The sequence below is a fragment of the Arvicola amphibius genome, chromosome X (genome assembly GCF_903992535.2).
Source record: "Arvicola amphibius chromosome X, mArvAmp1.2, whole genome shotgun sequence".
NCBI lineage: Eukaryota > Metazoa > Chordata > Mammalia > Rodentia > Cricetidae > Arvicola > Arvicola amphibius.
Genome location: NC_052065.1, coordinates 65154001 through 65167363, shown reverse-complemented (window position 1 = coordinate 65167363; position 13363 = coordinate 65154001). Strand labels below are relative to the sequence as shown.

Here is a 13363-nt window from a genome sequence, read left to right as displayed (position 1 = left end):
TGTTCTTGCCAGCTGAGCCATCTCTTCAGTCCCTGTCACCAGTATTCTATAATGAGATGAAATGCAGCTTTTTAGTAGTCATGTTATACTTAGAGGCAGAGGCAGGCAGATCTCTGTGAGTTTGAGGCCAGCCTGGTCTACCTAGTGAGTTCCATGACAGCCAGGGCTACATAGAGAAACTCTGTCTTGAAAAACCAAAAAATAAAGTACAAAGCTTTTAGTATTATCAATATCACTGTGTTTCATAGCTACAAAATGGTCCTGGTATTAGTATTAGTACTAGGTATTAGTAGTCTGCTATTTGTTTTTTTTTAATTATTTTATTTTTTAAGATAGGATCTTCCTATGTAACCCTGACTAATCTTGGACCTGCTATGTAAGCCATTTGGCCTCAAATTTGTGTTACTACTCCTACACCTGCCTCCTGAGTGCTTGGATTATTGGCACATGCCACATTGCCACTTTTGGTGGTGTTTGATAATACGTCGAAGAGATGGTAAATATTCTTCCATTTCTTCTTTTTCTTTAGATAAAAACAGTGGTTCTGTAATTAACTCTGATATGATGGAAAATAACAAGGAAGAGGTAAGTAGAATTTGAAATATTTTAAAGGTTATTAATCAGCATATTTGTCTTTAGTGCTTCCAGTTTTAATATATGTCAACATTTAAGGCTACTGTTGTATTCACTTATCACTGTGATACTTTAATTTGGTTGTTGTCATGTTTGTTAGGGTATTTATCATGCAGTTCACTCTAGCAATTCACTTGAGGCCATAAAAGGCTTGCTAATTGAGAAGATATTTAACTATCATTTTCAGTTTGAGGTATACATTGTGGAAATAGCTCTAGAATTTTGAGTTTTTTTCCCCCTAAGATAGAGTCTCTCTGTCTAGCCTGGTCTGTCTTGGACCTCATAGAGATCCACTTGCACCTGCCTCCTGAGTGCTGGAATTAGGGTGTGTGTCACTATGCTCTGCTGGCTGTAAGAGTTTTCAAAACATAATATTCAAAGTCCCTAAGCATTATCTTATTAACACACACTGAGGTCCTCCATCTTTTGCCAGGCTTGCATTTTAGGGAGATTATTTTGTGCTGTTTATTAAAGAAGAATGGTACCTTTTGTATCTACTTAAAAACACCTGCCTTTCAAATCTGATTGTTTCTGCTCCTTTATTTTGTGTTAGATGAGACAGAGATCATGGTACAAACATTGTATTCTTTTCCACATCCTTAGCTGGTAATTATAATTATTTCAAGAGAATTAGCTCAGTGGTAGAGTGCTTTTGTAGCAACTTACACACACACACACACACACACACACACACACACCCAACACCACAGAAGCATAAACAAAAGAATCCAGAAGGATCCGGCATAGTGGCAGCCTCAGTACTCAGGAGTTAGAGGCCGGTGGGACTCTGAATTGGATACCAGTCTAGTCTGCATATCAAGTTCCAGGTCTGCTAGGGCTACATAGTGGGACCTTATCGCCAAATAAAACAACATTAGTAAAAAGAAAATGGAAGAGCTGGGGTGTAGTTCAGTGTTAGGACACATGTTAAAGGTGGTGCCTCAGGAGTCACTCCCCTATCAGTGCTGGAATTCTGACTTGGTGGCTTGATCGTAATCTTATGCATGTGATCACAGCTGCTTTGAAGTACATTTTATTAAATGTATAAAATTATCAAAGAGTAAACTAAATCTTAATAAATGGAAGAACATGTGCTAGGGCTCTTAGGTTAAAGCTCTAGGACCCTTACCACGCCCCCCCCCCCCCTTTTAAGAGACAGATTTAATCTTCAGTCAAGGAAACCGAGAGTAATGAGAATTAGTGGTGTGTGTGCTTGTGTGTTGTGGGTGGGTTGGGCTGTGGTGGGTTGTGGTGGGCTGAGGTGGCCAGGGCTGGTGGCCTGTTGGTGTTTGTGCTGAACCTAGGACTCTCCAGCTTTACCACTGAGGTACATTCTCAACCTCAGAATTTGTTTCTGGAATTCTTTGAAAGAAAGATTTTGGGTGTTTTAAATAGTATTTTGTTATATTACTATAAGAAAGATCTTCCTACAGGAAGATGATTGATTATAGAGATATTGTTACTGGGAAAGTTTTACTCACCTTTGTGTTTTTCTCCTTATGTTTAGGGAACTAGCACCTCAGAAAAATCCAAATCATTAGGATCTTCACGGTCAAAGAGGTGGGTTGACATTGGAAGGAATACAATCCCTCCCTTCCTTCCTTCCTTCCTTCCTTCCTTCCTTCCTTCCTTCCTTCCTTCCTTCCTTCCTTCCTTCCTTCCTTCCTTCCTTCCTCCCTCCCCTCCCTCCCTCCCTTCCCCCCTCCCTCCCTCCCCTCCCTCCCTCCCTCCCTTCCTCCCTCCCTCCCTCCCTCTCATTTCTCCTCTCTCCCTCTCTCCTTCCTTCCCTTTCTCCCTCCTTTCTTCTTTTCATTCTATTTGTTTTTTGGTTTACTTTTTCTAAAAATACAATGTATTTTTTTCCTGAACTTACTTCAAGTGTCATTGTTTTAAATAAAGCATTCTATTACAAGTCAAAATGCTTAGAGTAGAGTAATGCAATAAATTCTAAATAGATCTGTAGTACAGTTTCAGTTAAAAGGAAATTTTTGAGACAGATTTATGTATTAGTGACCCTTTCTGTATAGAGTACTTTACAAAGAAGAGAAGTGTTGAAGTTCTTTTGCAACAATGTGGGTTTTTAAGAGTTACATGATGTTGTTGAGGGTGGAAAAAGACATTATATGTGTATGTTATAAGAAGTTCCAAAACTGTTAAGATGCCTTTTTTCTTTTGAATTGCCAAACTATCTATAAGGACAGGAATTATTTCCAGGTATACCAAAGACCCATGGGTGGGCAGCCCTTCCTAGAAATTTTCTGTGTGGTACTACTTGCTTTTGCCATTCCTTATACAATAGAACTGTCTCTTACTAAACACAATTTGATTATTACTGAATTTCCTCCCGAAGTAGTGATGTAAAATAATTCCTTAAAAATCCACTTGTTACCATAATGTGTGTGTTCAGTCACAATCTTTAGTGATATGATAAAGAAATACTTTCTGCCAGTGACTCTGATGGCATACTTGCTTGGGAGCCACTATTATATCTAAACATGTTAGTTATTGGCTTGCTATGTTGTTCCAATTGTCCAAAATGCCTATAATTCCATGAACCTAACTCTTTTCACAGGAAACCTTCAATTGTGACAAAATATGTAGAATCTGATGATGAAAAACCAATGGATGAGAATGTAAATGAAAAAGCTGCTAATGAGAATTCAGAAAATGATATTACTATGCAAAGCTTGCCAAAAGGTAATGTGTATTAATTTTCACATGAAGTTAAATTGAAATGTATTTTAAAATGACCATTGTTTTACATTGATAGTGGTCTGGAAATATTAGTTTGGAAATGAAAACATTTAGGTTGAAAATGTTACATAATTTAGTTAGTTTTGAAAAGAACAAAATCAGTTTTTTTGTTTTCATTGGGTTTATAATAAGGGGATGACAAACTTCCAAATTACATTTGAATATGGAAGTAGTTTTAAAGATTTAAGATACTAAGTTTTGACTTAATAAATGTCAAGTGTTCTTTCAAAATGTAATGGATTTTTCTTAAACATAAAGCATTTGCGGTCTACTTCAGTCTTTTTGAATTCATTTTTGTGCAGTGCTGAGCATTAGTCCCACAGCCTTTTGCATGTTAGGCAAGCATCACTGTCTACCGCCCTGTCTCAACTGCATTCTGATGTCCCCTGAAATGTTAGCTATCCAGTAGATTTAGGTCTATTCTTGAAGTTATCCTTTAAACAAGCCTTGTCACAGACCTTTTGAGTGTTGTAGTCCCACTTGTGAAACATTATTGATTAGGTTGGAGAGAAAAACTGCCAAATGGAGGTCTTTGATTCTTCATTGTTCAAGACTGAGAGCTATGTTATTAGATAATTACAGAATGATAAAGGTCTTGGTGATTTTATGGTGTTTCAAATAGTCAACTATTTAGAGTTTTGTTTTCCTTTGATAACTAATATATTCTAGACTCTTAGCAGATCTTTTATAGCAGTATTTACTAAACCTGATTCTCTGTTCATATTTATGCTCATAATTTTTTCAGTTATGGAAGTCTGTTGAATGTGAGTATGAAAGTTAGGGCTTCACTTAATTAGGGTAAGTTAGGATAATTAGGAATTACAAAATGAAAAATGCATAAAATAGAGATAGAAAGGTAGAAGAAATTGATGGTGACTATCTTTTTTTTTTTTTGCAAATTATCTATAGCTATTTTATGTATTTGTTTTGTGGCTGTCAGTAGGAAGAACTAATGTGGGAGTTTGAGTCCTAATGGCAGTTATTCACTTTTGATTCTTGTTGAGTGTCACTGGGAGTGCTTCAGTGTAAGAACTAGGAGTCCAAACATTTCTTTTAATGGTATTGTAGTCAGAAGTTGGTATCTGATGTTACCAACCTGAGCTAAGCTCAAGTTTATATTCAACTGTGACCTATTTCATAAGCTTACATCTGGGCTACTATCTTCATTGTTGTATTGACTATGCATAGGTCAGTGAATTTACCTTATTTAATCCTCTAAACCAATGGTTCTTAGCCTTCCTAATGCTCCACCCTTTAATATAATAGCTCATCCTGTTGTGATAACCCCCCATCATACAGTTATTTTTGTTGCTATTTCATAACTAATTTTGCTACTGTTATGAATTGTAATGGAAATATGTTTTCCAATGATCTTAGGTGCACTCTCCCTGAAAGGGTCATTCAACAACTCTCCCCAAGGGTTACAACCCATAGGTTGAGCACTTTTGTTCTAAACAATGTGCTATATAGCAGTTATTGCTTCTCTGCTCTGTTCAAATTTAGAGCTCAAGGGATTTTCCTTACATTAGGTTGAGAAGTGCAGATTTCAGCCCAGGCCTGCTGTAATCCAGTGTCTGTGGGTATCCTTTTTCCCACTTCAGAAAGAAACACTTTAGTTTTAAATCTTGAGAGCTCTTCTCTGAAAGTATATGTGTGAAATGATTGTTTTTGGGAATATGAGTATTAAATTTTCCACAGCCTGTAAACGCTTCAATCCTCTGTGCATACCCAGCCCTTTTTATTCACCCCCCAAGGCTTTACTATCCATTTACAAACTAGATGCTAAGAATTTGCCAAAATCTGCTTGCTGAGTTACATATTCCTGTGTTTCAGAGGGAACTCTGACGACTCCCTGCTTTGACTTTCTTAATTGTTGCCAATAATGGCCACTTTAGTACTAAGCCCAGTAATGTAAGTAAACGTTGAGACTTGAACCCCTTTTATGATGCTCGTTTTATTTGTTCTTTTCACAGTTTGGAAGTTTTAGAGCTTATGGAAGGATAATCTTTCCAAAATATTTTAGTAGATACTAACAGTTGATCTTATTTTACAGTTCATTGGTAGACTACTTTAGCTTAAGTGTCATAAAACAGCCTGCAATTTAATGTTCTTCAAGAACTTCGAAAGCTAGAGAAGCTTTGTATTATTGGGGAAATTGTGTAGCCTAGGTACTGTAGTAATAGAATGAACTTCATTTTTGCCTACCCCCACAAGTCCCTCCTGCCAAAACAATGTAAAAACACACTTAAAAATGTTTTAATATATTTTTCTAATTTGGACTGTAAGAAAAATAGGAAGTCTTCCCCGTTCTTCCACTTACTTTAGACTTTTTAGGGCTTAGCATGAATGTTCATTTCATAACAGCTTTTATGATAGGCACTATAAACATCCTGAGCTGGGCTGAGGCTTTTTATTCGATTGACATTTTTCTTTTAGTTCATAATACTTCCCCTCCTGTTTTTATGATCTCTAAACTGCAACAAGTAATTTGATTGTTGACACCTGGCCCTTTTACTACTACCCTGTGGTCCTTATCCAAGTACTAAAAACTTGACAAACTATGTACCAGCAATGTTGGCTTTATCTGAACTGAAGTCTTGCACTTCACTTGCACATTTAATATGTGTAATTGGTTTTTTAAATGAAATCATTCTAGGTACAGTGATTGTACAACCAGAGCCAGTGCTGAATGAAGACAAAGATGATTTTAAAGGGCCTGAATTTAGAAGCAGAAGTAAAATGAAAACTGAAAATCTCAAAAAACGCGGAGGTAAATACAAGTGAAAATGAAACGAGTTTAAATTGCTGTCTATGACCATATTGGAAAATCTGATATGCTTACTAAAAATACCTCCACTTTTCTGCCCATTGTTTATTAAAAGCATTACTTAAAAATAACTTCTGTTTCTCTTTGCGCTCTGAAGCAGAAAAGGTTAAAGTCCATTTTTGAAAAACACCTTTGCCTTCAGTGGCTATCAAGTTGTTGCAAGAAGCTTAGCCTTTCCTCTCCACATACTGGTTCCAGAAGACATACTTAAATGCCAGAATAGCATGAGTGTGCCCTCCAATGGAAGCAATTTCAAAATTGTGCAGAAAATTTGCCTGTGGCCTCCACGTATACAACTTCATACATACTGAGCAATACTATGTATAGCAGTAGAGCATGACATTAGGTATTATTTGGCGTACTTATTAAAAATTCCAATCCCTTCATTCACAACTAGCTATAATTTCTGGATGAGGTCAGCATTGTGCCTCAGTTTGTTGTTCATGGACACTACAGTTGCATTGCAACAATAAGTGGAAGAGATGGGAGCTAGAGTTAATGAACCTCCTTCCATCTGTCAGTTTCCTCACTCTTTGTCTTCCCTCATATACATGGCCAGATTACCTAGCCATCTGTAAACAGAGCAGTAGGAAAATTTGCTTAGGAATCTATTACAGTTGAGTTTGTGTCACACTTTTTGTTGTGTGATTTTAAATAGTGCCTATATATACTTTTTGGGCAGAATAACAGAGTCAGAATCTGTAACTGTGAGAGGAATAAATCTGAAAAGTAGAACATGAAAGTAGATTTCCAAGTAGGAGTGTTATGGAAGTGTCCATTTTTTATTTGTTTATAATACATAATTGTGAAACTATCCTGAGATTCTTGAAGAAATTTTAAGATTTTTATCTTATTGGCATGATTATCTTGATAGAACTAGTAAAATATTTTCTGTACTTAATCTATTTGTTAGGGTGCAGGTAAAAATCAAGAGACTGTTGTTCAGTCTTTTGTCCACAAGAGGGTGTTCAACCTCTTTTGAGCATAAAAGTGATTTTCTGAGATTCTTTACATTTAGAGTAGCAAAGTTGCCATTTCAACAACATAGGCCAGCAAAGCTAAGGTATTCTTCTTAAGCCTTCGTCATCACATAACGAGTAATGGTAAGGACCAGTAACTTTTTTTTTTTTTGGGATCATGGGTCTCATAGTGAAGACAAATGACTGTATACAGCATTGTATTAAGACTAATGTCTGGGTGGAGGCTCTAGAGCAGTCAGTGCCTGAAATGTGGATACAACTTGAAAGCTGAATAAAAGGAAGAGCTACTGTTGCTTGGGAGGGAATTCCTTGGGCCATTGTGGTATGCTGCTGGTGCTTAGGTTTAGCACATGTGTTGCTGTAATATTTTTGGATGTTCTTTGTAAGAATATTTCTATCATGCTTAAGGGGCTGTGTATGTAGTGCCTAAAATTTCATGTTTATTTTCATCTCAGTGATTTGCATGTCTAAGCTGTCAGGAATCTCACAGGAAATTAAATTTTAGTATTGCTAATATGTGAATGTGTGAATAAACTAGCGGTTTGAGAGAAAGGATGCTATAGTTAGAATTCAAACATTTTAGCAGATTAGTTCTAAAATAGAACTTGAATTTAGAATACTGTAAGGAATGTATACTTTATATATAAAATAATCTTAAATTAATTTGGAACAAAATTGTGGGACAATAACAAAGCAAAAGTACATTAATGGAAATTAAACAATCTTAGCTTGTTTTGATATAGTTTGCCCAGTTAAATTGTTTAAAACATATATTATTACACAATTCTTCTACTTGGAAAAAATTATTTTTCTTAAAACCACTAAAATATATTGAGCCAATAAGTTAAAATGCCTTTTCCATTTACACAGTTTAGAATCTTTAAGATACTTCATAACTAAAAATTAAAAATTGAAACCTACATGTACAGAAACAAGTACATAAGTAAAATAACATTTCAACATTTTACCATATTTGCTTCAGATCTCACTTAAATAATATATTGATTCAGTCCTACTCTCATCCATTTTCCCTTCTTCCTACCCCACAGGTAATGATTATCTTAAAGTTTTATGCATGTGCATGTATGTGCATGGTTATCTATATTAATATGTGAGTCAAAACCATTTTTCATTTTAAAAAAGTACAAGAAATTGTATGCTCTTAATGTGCTTTGGGAGTGTTGATTTTTGAAATTTATCCATGGCAGTAAATGCATGGGTTTAGTTTCATTGCTCTGTATACAATGTTGTATGTATAACAGACTTCCATCTATTTCCCAAACAAGAAGCAGTTGCTGTCCTCATCTATGATTCCTTTTGCACATGTTAGAAAGGAAATTTCCAAAGGGTCATCAAATTTAACAAAATATCATGTATAATACATACACAAAAGTACATGGATGTTTAACTGGATAGAATTTAACATTAGATGAATACTCAAACTGTAGCTTTCATTTATCTTGTTTATCTGAAACATTATTTAACATAATTAACATTGTATTTTTTCTTTTGAAAAGTAAAGTGAAAAAGCATTGATATAGGACACTGTTGTATAACAGCAAGCCTTCAGATTCTCTTTTTATGAAAAAGAATGATTGTGTTCTTTACTTTTTAAAAAACACCTACAGATAAAGATATACTAATATTTGGGTCCATGGTGCCTTGGGCCTTAAAAGTAGCAAAATTACAAAATACAGAATTATGGTGAGAAACATACATAATATTTTATCTTTTGTTTAGGGGTAGAGACAGTTACTCCCCATCAGTTGCCTCATTTTCATTTCGATTGTACACATTTGTACTGATTTACTTTGAAGGATAGTCTTACTACAGGATCCGAATCAAGGTCTTGATTGCATATAAGGATTATCTACAAAACCTTGTCTTATTTAGTGTTTAGAGGTAGGAATTGCTTTCTGTTTTCTGTCTCTTTCATCTCTCTGTCTCTCCCTTCCTTCCTTCCTTCCTTCCTTTCTTTCTTGAGACAGAGTATCACTATGTAGCTCAGGTTAGACTCAAACTCCTGGGCTCAGGTGATCCTCCTGTCTCAGCCTCAGTTGCTGGGATTCTAGTTCTGTGACTTTGTTGTGTTTTTGTTTTAAGATTCCTCCAATTTGATATTCTCAGAATGAAAAGAACTAGGGATGGAGAGTAAAGTAGGAGGGACTGGAGAGATGCTTCAGTGGTTAAGAGCACCAGCTTCCCTTCCAGAGAACCTAGATTTAATTCCCAGTATCCAAGTGATTCAAAACCATCTTTATCACCAGTTCCAAGTTATTAATTCCTTCTTTTGGCCTCTGAGAGTAATAGATGTAGTGCAAGCATACTCCCATACACATAAATAATAATAGAAAATTTAAAAGAAAGAATGAGGCAGGTGAGATTTTCTGCTTATTGTTTGTTGAATAAGTTGTGTTCGTCTCATTTTCCTGCAGTAATTATAAACTGGAGCTCTTCTCTCCCACCCTCGCAGACATTCTGCTTCCTAAGATGATGTCTTTATTTGCATTTGTCACAATGTCATATTGCAAATAGTAGACATTATTGATAAGGAACAAGCTGTCAAGTAGGAAAGAAGGTAATAGGTGATTAGTAATGTTGAAGTAATTTTTGGGAATTGGTGACATCATAAATTACCCAGTTTCTATGTACCATATTGGTAGGGTTTATATAAACAAATTTTATTTAAGAAGCCAAACCTTTATGGTATGTCTAACTTAACTGTACAATTGAAAAAGAATCTGTTCCACCGTTGTAACTTACTTTTTTCTTTCCATAAGAACTGGTACTTAATTTGTTTCTAAGGCATTAGCAAATGAAAGTGCTTGATTCCAGGTGTGGTGGTGTATGCCTATAATCCCAGCACTGGGGAGACTGAGGCAGGAGGGTTGCTTTGAGTTCGAGACCAGTATGGGCTACATTTCAAGTATGAGACCAGTCAGGGCTACATAGCAAGAACCTGTCTCAAAAAACAAAGAGCTTTTAACCTCATTTTAAGGATTTCTTTATGGTATCTCTTTAGGTTATGTCAAGATGTAATGAGTGGATTTTATGATGAATGAATGTAGTTAGCATTTAGTCCTCAGAATCTGCCAAGTTTGTTATGGTCTTTTAAAAGGTCAGTAAAATTAGCCATTTTAACCTGTGTCCAAAATGTCATTTTTTCAAGGATTATGAGATACATTATTTCTGATACAAAGCAAAGGTTGTAAAATTTTGGCTAAGGCAGATATCTTTTTTTTGTGAGTGTAAATATGTGAGTAATGATCAATCTTTCTTCCTAGAAGATGGACTTCATGGGATCGTGAGCTGCACAGCTTGTGGACAACAGGTCAATCATTTTCAAAAAGATTCCATTTACAGACACCCTTCACTGAAAGTTCTTATTTGTAAGGTATGTAAAGATTTGGTGATAAGGCTTTGCCCTTTGGAGGGCTCACAGTATATGAGGGACACAAATGTACACAGGAACACCCTAAAAAAGGCCATTATATGGAAGCTGCTGTGATTGTGGGGCATCCAGGAAGCTTGTGTCCTTACAACTTGGGAGATACAAGTTGATACTTAAAATATGAGTAAGAATTAGATTGTTTAAGTGGGATTAGTTTAGCATGTTCTAGATGGGTATTGTGATATTCAGAGATTGGGAAGTGAAGGAAGTCAAATGTCTTTCAAAACCTGCAGTTTCCCATGTGTGTATTTGTGTGGTTTATAACTTTCTATCCTACATATCCTCCTTCTCTAAATCTGCATCTCAAACATAGTTTTAATATGAGTAGGAAATAAAAAATGTTAAAGTGTTTCATATGTTAATTATAGCTTTTAACACTTTGTGCATGCTTTTGTTAGGAACACCTTTATTCATTCATTCATTTATTTATTTTAGAGACGAGGTTGGTCTCTCTTTGTAGTCCTGGCTATTCTGGAACTCGCTTTGCTTACCAAGCTGGCCTCGAACTCAAAGAGACCAGGCTGCCTCTGCCTCCCCAGTTCTGGGATTGAAGGTGAGCGCTGCTGTGCTTTGCCAAACACCCCGGATTTAATTTCAAATATCTATGACACCAAGCTTGCAGGATCTCCAGCTTATATTGGATTAAGTTATTTTTATTTTTAGCTTGTTTCCCAATAAAAAGTTACTACCTTCAGCCAGGAGTAGTGGTGCACACCTTAATCCCAACACTTAGAAGGCAGAAGCAGGTGGATTTCTGTGGATTCCAGACCAGGCTCATTTACATCGTGAGTTTTATGCCAGGCAGAGGTCCACAATTGAGACCCTGTCTTAAAAAAAAAGCACCTTTTGAAATACAGAGGTAGGCCATACTTTCCTTGGTATGTTAGATCTTTACTGGCATAAATTTTTGGTAGATTCTGACTTCCACAACTCTGCTAAGCTTAATTTTGTTTTTCTTTTCCCTATCTTTTATTTCCCCTTCCTTGAATTTATTTCCCCCAGAGGCCTATCCAATGTTGTGTGTTTTAAGTTCTGACAACTGGATCTTTTATCACTGTGTTCAACATTTGCTCTCTTTCATTATATGCCTGACTGCTGTGTTCCAGTTTCCCATGGGGTCTGACTGTTCAGTATTGACCATTTCACTAATAACAGTTCCACTGGAAAGGAGTTAGGTTAATTAGACTTGGATTTGAATAACTGCTTTGCTTCTCAGACACCTGCATTAGGCATTGGGTATTATTTACCTTTTTAATGAACCTCAGACTTCTTTATCATAATATATCCTATCTTGCATGGTAGATATTTTGATATTTATTTGTTTTGTTTAGTTTTTTTTTTTTTTTTGAGACAGGGTTTCCCTGTAGTTTCTAGAGCCTGTCCTGGAACTAGCTCTTGTAGACCAGGCTGGCCTCGAACTCAGAGATCCGCCTGCCTCTGCCTCCCATGTGCTCTGATTAAAGGTGAGCACCACCACTGCTCAGCTTATTTTGAGATTTAAAGATAATGCAGGTTGTTAATTGTTTAGCTGTAGACATAGTACTTGTTTGTATATGCTGACTATTTTACACTTTAATTAGCAAAAGCATGTATGCTTTTATGTAGAAATTTGGTAGCTAGTTGAATAAGATTAGAAATGTTTACTAAATAAAATCTTTAAAATTTTTTTATTTTAAAATAATTGATTTATTTTATTTTATGTGCCTTGGTCTGTGCGTATGACTGTGCAGGTTCCAGGTCCCCTGGAACTAGAGTTTCAGACAGTTGTGAGCTGCCATGTGGGTGCTGGATATTGAACCCAGGTCCTCTGGAAGAAGAGGCAGTGTTCTTGTTTTTAACTCCAGTCCCCCCCAAAACAACAAATTAGTCTTTTGTTTTTCTTGAGACAAGGTTTCTTCGTATGTTGCTTTGGAGCCTGTCCTGAAACTCACTGTGTAGACTAGACTGGCCTTGAACTCACGGGAGTTCACCTGTCTCTGCCTTCTGAGGACTGGTATTAAAGGCATGCACCACCACCACTTGGCTATAAATAGAATTTTTAACATTTTTATTTAAAGAGTAGTGGTTGTGGATAAGATGAGAAGAAAAATGCATTTCAAGGAATCAGTTTCTTGAAATAGTCCTATGTTTAAAAAAATATTGGGTAGTACAGTGGTTTTGCTTTCATCATCCAAACCATGCATATCCCTTTCACATTTTTAATGATTTCAAAGGAACATTTGGGTCTTGTATATTTTGAATAAATTGCGCCTTCCTCTTTTCTTTCACTAGAACTGTTTTAAGTATTATATGAGTGACGATATTAGCCGTGACTCAGATGGAATGGATGAGCAATGTAGGTAGGTAATAAATTCTTCATTTAACATTCATCGTTGTCTATTTTGGAGTTATTATCAACTTTGTTACTATGTTACACCCTAGCTGTTCTGGAACTCACTCTGTAGACCAGGCTGGCCTTGAACTCACAGAGATTATTAGCCTTCCTCTGGAGTGCTGTCATTAAAGGCGTCTCACTCTCATCTTTTTAGATACATCTTTTAAAATTATTTTTTTAATTACCTTTAAAAATTCTTTTTCAGTCTTAAGTATATATGCATGTGTGTCTGTGCAGGTGTGTGCAGGTTTTCTTGGAAACCAGACATGTTGAATTCCTCTAGAGCTGGAGTTCCAGGCAGTTGTGAGCTGTCTGACATGGGTGCTGGGAATCAAATTTCATTC

The 13363-nt window shown here is 36.1% G+C and overlaps 1 protein-coding gene across 15 annotated transcripts in view; it reads left to right on the top strand.

The window, feature by feature from the left end:
- Nucleotides 1–13363, top strand: part of Atrx (ATRX chromatin remodeler) — a 166631-nt gene that overhangs the window by 59820 nt on the left and 93448 nt on the right. For 12 of the 15 annotated variants that reach the window (XM_038316100.1, XM_038316108.1, XM_038316105.1 and 9 more), the window contains 6 exons: nucleotides 530–585; nucleotides 2141–2193; nucleotides 3206–3330; nucleotides 6044–6157; nucleotides 10479–10588; nucleotides 12917–12984. In XM_038316100.1, the coding sequence (XP_038172028.1) occupies nucleotides 530–585; nucleotides 2141–2193; nucleotides 3206–3330; nucleotides 6044–6157; nucleotides 10479–10588; nucleotides 12917–12984 (526 nt within the window). The remainder of the gene's footprint in view (nucleotides 1–529; nucleotides 586–2140; nucleotides 2194–3205; nucleotides 3331–6043; nucleotides 6158–10478; nucleotides 10589–12916; nucleotides 12985–13363) is intronic. The other 3 variants (XM_038316101.1, XM_038316110.1, XM_038316102.2) reach the window with 3 other exon arrangements.